Consider the following 9,484-nt stretch of genomic DNA (forward strand, 5'->3'; position numbering starts at 1 on the left):
ATTTCATAAGCATTCCATACAGTTCTGTTGTCATACTGAACATTTATGAATGAAGAAAGCTATCTGGTTTTATATTTGAGTGAATTGTGTTTTACCATTCAGGGTATGTTTCCACCGTGGTCGCCATTGAAGAGTGACGTCACATCGAAGTCGGTCGGTACTTTTTTTTTTCCCCCCTCGACTTCGCCAAGTGGGATTCCGAGTTCAAGGAGGCGTTCCCGTACACACTTCCTGGTTTGAACTCGAAAAAGTCCGACTTCCCCGCTTTCCTCAAATGCAGCATAGGCTATGTACATACATACTCGGGTACAGGCAGCTTTTCATGTGCTTCCATATTCTGTACTGTATGGGCCCCACAAAATGGCCCGAGTGCAGCTCGCTGTCCACTTCTGGAGGTGGGACAAATCTGACCTGAGATCTGTTTGGATCCGATGAGGCAGTGGGGAGGATGTTAACGATCAAATGGCCGCGATGTGACGCACGCCGAGCGCGAGATTAACGAGTACTTGCCTTTTAATGAGATCTTGTATGTCCTGCAGTCAAAGAAAGAAAAAAAAAAAAAACTCGTTTACGGCTGTGTTTCTATTTGCTGACCAATGAATTCACTGCATGTCATCTTTAAGTGACATTGATTAGGACTGGCAATGGAGGCAAAATGTCAAGGCAATCAATATTTAAAATCAAACGCTTTGCCACTTAGCATTCCAGGCTCGATGCAAATTTGATGCTGTTCCCACCCACCCCCTCACTTTGAGCATCTTGGCGCACTCTTCCTCAGCCAATTTCCTGTTCAGCACGGCCACGGCTCTCTCCAGGTCCTTCCTTTGCTGGTAGATGTTCTTCTCCCTCTCCTTCAGCCTCTGCAGCGCTTTCCCTCGCTCCCGCTTCAGTCGCTCCAGGTCCTTTTGCTCCTCCTCGTCCAGGAAACGGTGAAGGTTCCCGAACTCGGCTCGGATCTCTCGTTGCAGTCCGTCGAACTGGCTCTGAAAAGACCACACAGACACGCGCCGGCCGCAATGCTCGGTACACTAATCGGAGCCAATGTAAGAATTGCGTTCACTTTTTGGATGTTGAACTGTTTTACATTCAGAAAAGATGAATAGTTGAGTAAGAAGAAGACGACTGTACCTCTTGTTGTACTGAGTCTACGTACGCCTCGCTCTCTGCCTCCCTGCACTCGTCCACTTCATGCTGGATTCTTTTAATAGTCTGCACAAGTTTTTGCTGCAACGCAAAGAATCGTGGTGCAACGATACGCATCTGTACCGCCTGGTATGAGACACTATGTCAGTGGTTCTAATAGGGATCCCTGTGGGACACCGTTGGTAGGTAAGACGGTACAACTTTTGATTGTCACTTTTATACTATTATTCTCTTTTGCAAGTCCGGTGTGTTATATATCATTTGGAAGAAAAATCGAATCAGGTTTAGCTAGCTATAGCAAGGCAAAGTAAGTATTTGGGGGGTACAAAAGGAGGCAGGTAGGAAGTAAAGTAGTCAGTAGATTGGTATGTAGGTCAGGAATGGATTTCTTACCTTGTATTCAGGGAGAAGGCCTCCGTTGAAGATGTTGTTGTTGTGCTTTCCGTACATTCCAGTCAGCATGGACACAAAAGCAAAAGTGAGAGGAGTCATACATGTAAACAGAGAAAGTGACAACGTAGTAGACTCGAGTGTGTGTGTGGGGGGAGGGGAGGGGAGGGGAGGGGGCAGGCCACATAAATGACAAGCTAAAAATAACAGAAGACAATACATAGAATGTTCCATTAAAAAGACAGGGTGGTGGATGGAGGGCTCCGGGTGAGGCAGGCGTCATGTGATTTATGGCAGCAGACAAAGAGAGAAGGAGGCTATTTTGAGCATTGCAAAACAAACGGAAGCGACAAATTGCAGAGTGTCACGAATTTGCTCGGCAGGTTTGAATTTGTCAAGCTGCCTCATCGATCACCCGTCAAAAGGGGGAGGCGGGTGAAGTAATGCGGTGAAGCCTGGGGCCATTACGGCGCTTTTTACTGCCCCCGAAATGACACTGCGGCATTTTAGCAGGACTCCCATTTTGGATGAATCCTTCTAAAAAATGGCAGGCAAGGCAGACAATATGAGGAGAAAAGGTCATGTTTGTGGTTTTAGGAGACGGGGACATTGTCAGTATGGGTGTGTGTGTGTGTGTGTGTGCGCAAGATGGGTGGGTTGCCATGCCGACGAGCTTTGTACTGCATCTGAGGAATTGCCACCGGCCTGCCTCATTCCTCTTCTCCATTCTTTTCCTCCATTTTGAATGCATTAAGTGTACACCTTTTCATTGATGCTGTGCCTCCATCTTCCCCCGCACACACACACAACCATGCAGCGAGGCAGCATTATGCGCCCCCTGCAAGATTCTTCCCCCTATCTATAATTCATGCTGCAGGGTGCTGCCAAGTGTACAGTGTGGTCTGCGCAGCAAATTCACCATGAGGCAGCCGTACATGGGACATTGGGACGCCGCTAAAAGCATCCAGGCCACATACAGTGCCGGGGAAAAGTATTTGACCCCTTCTTGATTTCGCTTAGGATTGAAAAGCTCATTTTTAATGTCGAACAAGGAAAACCTCAATAAAAACACAATACAATTTAACGGAATTAATTTGTATGTTGTCTTGATAAATCAGCAGTTAACGCTCATTAACCACAGTTATTGGGACAGCTGAGTTGAGTTTCACAGGCCACACTCAGGCCTGATTTATCACCAGATTTGTTGAACCAAGAAACCACTTAAATAGTATCCAAGGCCGTCCTTCATCAGCCAAGCTGAAAGCATAAAGTCGGGGAGACTCCATGAGGTGCAAATAGTGATTAGTTAATACAGGGGACATTCGCTATTCGCGGGGGAAAGGGACAGGGTTGGCAAAAATGTATATATTGTTTAATCTAATTGACACCCATAAATGCAGAGAGAGAGAGAGAGAGAGGGAGGGAGGGAGAGAGAGAGCGGGAGAGAGGGAGAGGGAGAGAGAGAGAGAGGGAGGGAGGGGGAGGGAGAGGGAGAGAGAGAGAGGGAGGGAGGGAGAGAGAGAGCGGGAGAGAGGGAGAGGGAGAGAGAGAGAGAGGGAGGGAGGGGGAGGGAGAGAGAGAGGGAGGGGGAGGGATAGGGAGAGAGAGAGAGAGAGGAAGGGAGGGAGAGAGAGAGAGAGAGAGAGAGAGAGAGGGAGAGAGAAGGAGAGAGAAAGGGAGAGAGAGGGAGGGGGAGGGATAGGGAGAGAGAGAGAGAGGGAGGGAGGGAGGGAGGGAGAGAGCGGGAGAGAGAGAGAGAGGGAGAGGGAGAGGGAGATGATAAGTATGATATAAGTTAATACTCATCTACAGTAATTGTAATAAATGTACGTAATTTTATTTGTGAGTGCACCTAATGTTGTGTTCTCATCGGGAAGAAGAAGACGCATCCGTTTTTATTGGTAATAAATAATAAAGATCGATAATAATAAAAAAAAAAAACATTACATTTTGAAATATTTCTTTGTAGAAATTTCTACAATTAAATAAGATAAAATAAAAACAATGAAAACAAATGGCTCAGTTTTTTTCCTACGAAAACATGACGTACGATGACGTCAAGACGTAGCGTAAACAAAACCATGTCGCTAAGCCACACTCGAGGAAGAAGTATGATAGCATGATTCTTCCGAATATCTTTCAGCATTGGTTCTAGCTAGCTTTTATTAATGCGCTAGCATAAAAAAGCAAGAAAAAAAAGAAAAACACTGAGCAGTGTTTTAGATTTTTAAAAATCCTTCTGGGGTGTATTTTGAGCCAATTTAGCGCGTCTGCTAACTTGTTTAGCTAGCTTAAGCTAGCTTGTCCTGAAAGGTAAGTCTGAGATTGCATACCTATTACTCCTCAATTCATACTTATTGCTTAAGTATTTTAATAACATACATAGTTATTATGTGGCTAAAGGTTTCGTTGTTAATGTGCATGGTGCATTTCAGAAATGAACGGCCAAGCAGACGTCGAAGTCGACTACAAGCGAAAATACAGGAATCTGAAACGAAAGTTGAAATTTCTGGTTTATGTAAGTATTAAAGTGATACTTCGTATGTCATTTATGTAAAGAAAAGTATTCAGAAGACATAATAAGCACTGTTTTTTTTTCTACTTCTTCAAAATAGCGAGTTAGCTCACTTCTCAGTGGCTCAAATGTGAAATGCATTACTTGCCCAATAAAGTAAATAATAATTTGCACATTTTGCAGACAAAATAGTTTATTGCCTTATACAAAAAGCGAGCTATCATTGGCTTGGGCTTTTTATGCCACCAAAGTAAGGTGTTCCCACAAAGAATAAGGTGTAGAAAGTACATGTTCCATATGTGTAGAGAATAAAGTGTCATCAGAAAATAATGTACAAATAGTACAAATACTGCTTACAATTTTACTTAAGTACAGTTAAGAAGTATTTGTACTTATTTATTTCCCACCGCGGGTATTACAAGCATTTTGAAGATGTTTTTACAGATTAATAGTATTTTTTTTTCTAGGAACACGAATGCTTCCAAGAGGAGTTGAGGAGGGCACAGAGAAAACTGCTCAAAGTGTCCCGAGACAAAAGGTGTGTGTTATATTTTATGCAGAATGTCCACAAAATTGGACTCAGTGAAAGTACACATCCACGTTCATGTTCATCAAGTTGTGCATGGCAAAATAAATTTATGGAGAAAGAGAAGTGTACTGTACAGCCAAATAAAAAAACAAAAACAAGCAATACCCACACTCATTTTGTGTTTTTTCAGCAGATTTGTGTCTATTCATTTTATTTTTTGCTTAACTGCAAAGACAATTAATACGTGACCCCCATACATTTGATGACGTATTTTGTGTATTTCAGCTTCCTTCTGGACCGCCTGCTGCCGTATGAGAGGGTGGATGAAGACTCCTCAGGTAGTCAACTTGAAACACTTTATGGAGAAATCTCGCAGTTAAAATGTTGTTTGTGCTCACATTTTCAATTTGTGTTTTTTAAGATTCCGACGCTACCGTGTCCTCGGACAACAGCGAGGGCGAAGTACTCCGGGAGAGGGAACGAGAACGGGAAGGAGCAAAGAAGTAAGTTACATAATAACAAGCGGTGCCTTGATATATGAGTTTTTAATTAAAAAAAATATTTTAACTGGACTCTTTTGAAATCTGTTGCTAACCAAAACAGCAGCATATACCAAAGCACATAAACTCGCAGTCCAACAGATGAATTGAAGTGTTGTTTTTGTGTGACTCGATTTGATAAGCAACTCCAATTGAGTGTGTTTTGTGTGTTTCCCAGGCGAAGAAGTAGCCCCGGCGCGTGCCTGTCAACCTCACCCTCGCCTCATCTCTCGCTGCTGTCCCGTCCCGGTGTACACCCGCTGCAGTCCTCCGGCTCCGGAGCTTACCTCAACACTGTGAGTTTACTTCCCCCCTCGAATTCCCTCGGTTTTCTCGTATCGCGCCACTGCTACCCCCTTCCTCTTCATCATCATGAAGCCTTGCCAACAAGTTGATTTGTCATTTTGTTTAGCGTCCTTTGTTGCATTATTCATTTTCGTGTTGGTTTGTTTTCCATGTTTTCTGTCATGTGGGCTGCTTCCATTTGTGTGTGTGTGTGCGCTCATACTGCGGGCAGATGCCCTTCCCGCCCGAGTATTTGGCTCCCCCTGCTGAACGAGTGAAGAAAGAGCGGAAAACAAAGGCGCCCAAAAACAAGAGAGATCCACCCGGGAAGGTGAGAGATGAAAAAAAGAAAGAATCAAGCAAAGAATAACAAATCTGAGGCCACTATTAGTTTGTTGTTTTAGCATTTAGCTATAATGACCTGACCCACTCGTTCCCTGCTCCCTAATCACTGCAGATTTTTATTTATTTCATTTTGGTGCACACATAAAAATTCTAACACCCCCCCCCCCCCAAATTGGCAAAAAATGACAGATTTTTATCTCCCTTGCAAAGATAAACAAATACTAAAGGACAAAGTAATATACAATAATCAAATGTTGTGCCTGTAATTCATATCTTTATTGTAAGTGTAAAAAAGTTATTTTATGCATTTTATATATATATTAGTTAATCAGCCTATTAATTGATCATCAGAATTTTATTCAGCCAAAAATCGGAATTTGAGTAAAAAAAAAAAATCATATTCTTTTTTAATATATATCCTTTAATTATAATTAACAATGACATCAAATTTTCGTTTATTTATTTTGGTTAACAAAAAATCCAAAGGTTCATCAACAAAATATTGAACAAAGTAAAAGTAAAAATATATTTCCCACGTCTTCATTGTGGGATGTTGTGCATTTCATTTTGATAAAAAAAAAAAAAAATGCTACATAAGAAAAATTTACAGATTTTTATTTACTGTATACTTTTACATCTCAGCCCCTCCCTCTTGGTTGTTTTCATTTCAGCCTGATTGACTTTCCTCCGATTCATTCCGTATTGCGTTCATTGATCCTCGTCCACCAACTATCACAACAGCCCTTCTTTCCCATCCTTACGTTTTTCTCTCCTGTTCGCCCTCCCGCCAGGTGGTGGCGCCCATGACGGCCAATTACCCAGCGGGCCCGGCGGCGGCTTCGACTGCTGGCGGGCCCTTCAGTTGGGTCCCCCGACAGATGCTGAGCGGGGACGCTGCCGAGGAGGACGGCGAGAGCGACATCGACAGCGACCGCGGAGACGAAGACCGAGGCGAGGGTGACGAAGCTGAGCTCGTCATTGACATCCCTAACGAGTGAGCGTCTTTATATGTAAATTTATAGATACAGTTTATATGTAAATACAGTCATCCCCAGCTAATCTGTGGTATAGGGACTGACCCTTGCCTCCAATATTGAGTAGTTGATGCCCCCCCTCTAAAAAAAACCAATAATTTATTTTATATCCTATATTACTAAAATCTCAAAACCTACATAGAATTTTTAAGACATCTTCCAATTTATAACTGTGCCAAACCGCCCTTTCCACACGTCAGTTATAAGGGCTCCACCGTGTGGACTGTTTGTAAACTGCAACGTGACTTTTCAAACAACCTCCCATGTAAAGGAATCAGCTTGTCAACCTTTTATGAGGATGTTTTGTGTGTGCCAAAAGCTTTTAAGAGAGCGACAAAGTGACTTTGATCGTATTGGTTACAGCGTTTCAAACATGGTTTAATAAATAGCCTCTGGGCCCCTTTTAAAATAATATTGTGGCGGCTTTATTGTCGGAATCTATTTTTGCAGCTTTCAACGCCGGCGTGTCACTTTTGATTCCAAGTTGATCATTGATTTTTTTTTTAGCGCCGCACCTTCATCATCGCACCCTGCGACTCATTCGCTATTCACACACTGCAGACGTTAACTGTGATTTAGATGTCAATGTCATGTTTTACTATGGCATATATAGTAGTAAAAAAAGAAAAGAAAAGGAATCTTAATGGTGAAGCAGAGGGGTGTGTTTGCTGCAGCATGAAGGCAGCTTGGCTTGGCTGGATTCCACTAGGAAGAGAACAGTGAGCAGACTGTTTGTATGACACATGCACACAGAGATATGCCGCTTTATTTGCAACAAAGTATAAAACACGGTCTGAATGCGCATTTTTATTTTATTTTATTCGTCAGCTGCAGTCTGGATGAGACGGCAACAACATGACATGTTTTAAAGAGGGACATTTCTTGTTCAGAATGGAAGCACCTGTTTTACTTGACTTTCAAGAATGTGACTCAGACATACGAGAGACAATTGACAGGGTTGGGACGTTGTGATCCTTCATACGTCTCTAGTTGGATAATAGCTGGACCTTTGGACATTTTGACAAATATACAATAATGTTAAGATGTAGACTTTTTTTTTGCAGAAGTAACAGCCTGTCAGAAAAATGACATTGCGCTTTCACAAAAAAAAAAGTTGCGGATACAATATATATGTCTGTTTTACAAGAATACTCAACTACAGTATTTATTATTTCATGTTTACGTGTGCCTAGAAAACAAAGCGTGGAGAGTCTGTTGGCAAACTACAAAGGTTCATTGAGTGAATGTGGCAATCGCTCCTTGCTAGCAGCCTCTTTTACTGCTTGTTTCCTGTCTTTGTTCTTCGTTGACAATTGCACCATGTTTTTGTGGTTCAACAAACAATAATGCAGTACGTGTATGTGAAGCCTCAAAACCCGATACAGGGTCACAGGTTTTCCAATGCAGCGCCCCAGTAGATGTAATACTTTAAAAAAAAAAAAAAAAAAAAAAATTATTGGCCAAAAATATTTAAGGGTGTATACTCACCAAGGTTATTATAATGCAAATTAATAATTAAATCTATGCAAAAAAAAAATGCTTCAGTAAAAAAAAAAAAAAGATTGCTTTAAGCTAACAAACAATTGTTTTTATATAAACTACCGCTAGCTATAAATACAGCTAATTAAGTTTTTGCCTTAGTTTGTCAATTAATTAAATATAAGAGCTTTCAAGGTGGATTTTACATTTTATTTATGTATTTATTTCTCTATTACTTTCCCACTGTATGGCAGAAATGTCCTGCGCTCGAAAAATGCTGCATATGATAAAAAAAAAAAGAAAAGAAGCAAAACTATTAAAACTAAATAGACTATTTAAAAAAACAATAACAATCCCGATCCAAATCTATCTGAATTTGAAAAACAAAGTCAAAATGAAATAAAAATGACCTGTAATGAAAACTTCCAAATTTTTACAATAAATCTGAGACTTGCACTCGACCATTCTAAACCGTCAGCTCAAGCTAGCATCAACAACATCTAATGAAATGATTTTAGGTGTGTGTGTGTTTTTCCCAAACCCACTTGAGCCCACTTGACACTTCAACTTTGTAACATATGGCGAGTGTGCGAGAGTTGACGTGCACTCAATTTCCCCTGCACTCTAAAAGGAGAATTGTTGAACCAATTTAAGATTACAAATTGAATTGCTGACCAACTTAAAAAACAAACAAACAAAAAACCGCTTCAATCGGTAACACACAATTGAATTAAAGTAGGTCAAAATTAAGTTTAATGAATGATATTCACCTGAATTAAGTTAATCCAAAGTGACTCCAATCCAAAATATTAAGTTGAATGAAATATGACTTCATATTCACTTTGGACTCATTTAATTAAATTGTGTGTTACCGATTGAAGTGATTATTTTTTTTATGTTGGTCAACAATTGTCTTTTTAGAGTGTGCTCATGCTTGCTTACAATAGGTGGCTTACAAATCACAATAACTGCCACATTACTTAACCCAATCACTCAAAAATTCATTAGAACTTTTTCTGTTAGATTAAAATTGTTTCCACTTTTAACAAGAGTATGAAAACCTAGAAAAAAAGTTTTTATTGTACATTTAGAACAGATATAAAATTTGTGATTAATCGTGAGTTAACTATTGAAGTCATGTGATTAATTACAATTAAAAAGTTTAATCGCTTGATGACCTAGTTTATAATAATAATTTATTTTCTTTTTTTTAAATATTTTTTTC

General features: G+C 40.5%; 2 protein-coding genes across 6 annotated transcripts in view; one reads left to right on the forward strand and one right to left on the reverse strand.

Annotated features, from left to right (window-relative positions):
• The window catches only part of LOC147172933 (zinc-binding protein A33), a 5,210-nt gene extending 3,400 nt beyond the window's left edge, over nt 1-1,810 (reverse strand). Inside the window, exons 1-5 of one of the 2 annotated variants that reach the window (XM_086077664.1) lie at nt 1,537-1,810; nt 1,129-1,224; nt 750-983; nt 511-533; nt 303-418 (exon numbers count right to left, since the gene is read on the reverse strand). In XM_086077664.1, the coding sequence (XP_085933790.1) occupies nt 303-418; nt 511-533; nt 750-983; nt 1,129-1,224; nt 1,537-1,767 (700 nt within the window). In that variant the 5' untranslated portion in view covers nt 1,768-1,810. The remainder of the gene's footprint in view (nt 1-302; nt 419-510; nt 534-749; nt 984-1,128; nt 1,225-1,536) is intronic. The other variant, XM_086077665.1, reaches the window with a different exon arrangement.
• On the forward strand, nt 769-7,192 carry ino80e (INO80 complex subunit E). 4 transcript variants are annotated; one of them, XM_086077668.1, is made up of 8 exons: nt 769-1,043; nt 3,969-4,051; nt 4,516-4,586; nt 4,863-4,915; nt 4,999-5,080; nt 5,295-5,412; nt 5,634-5,732; nt 6,538-7,192. In XM_086077668.1, exons 2-8 carry the CDS (start codon nt 3,971-3,973, stop codon nt 6,742-6,744), a joined length of 711 nt encoding a protein of 236 aa, XP_085933794.1. In that variant the 5' UTR covers nt 769-1,043; nt 3,969-3,970; the 3' UTR covers nt 6,745-7,192. The 4 variants fall into 4 exon arrangements, with proteins under 4 accessions (XP_085933794.1, XP_085933795.1, XP_085933792.1 ...); XM_086077666.1 differs by lacking the exon at nt 769-1,043 and adding an exon at nt 1,057-1,329; XM_086077667.1 differs by lacking the exon at nt 769-1,043 and adding an exon at nt 3,334-3,846.
• Nucleotides 7,193-9,484: the final 2,292 nt, after the last annotated feature.

This window comes from Leptonotus elevatus, chromosome 6 (assembly GCF_054856555.1).
Source record: "Leptonotus elevatus isolate MCC_2025b chromosome 6, RoL_Lele_1.0, whole genome shotgun sequence".
Taxonomy (NCBI): domain Eukaryota; kingdom Metazoa; phylum Chordata; class Actinopteri; order Syngnathiformes; family Syngnathidae; genus Leptonotus; species Leptonotus elevatus.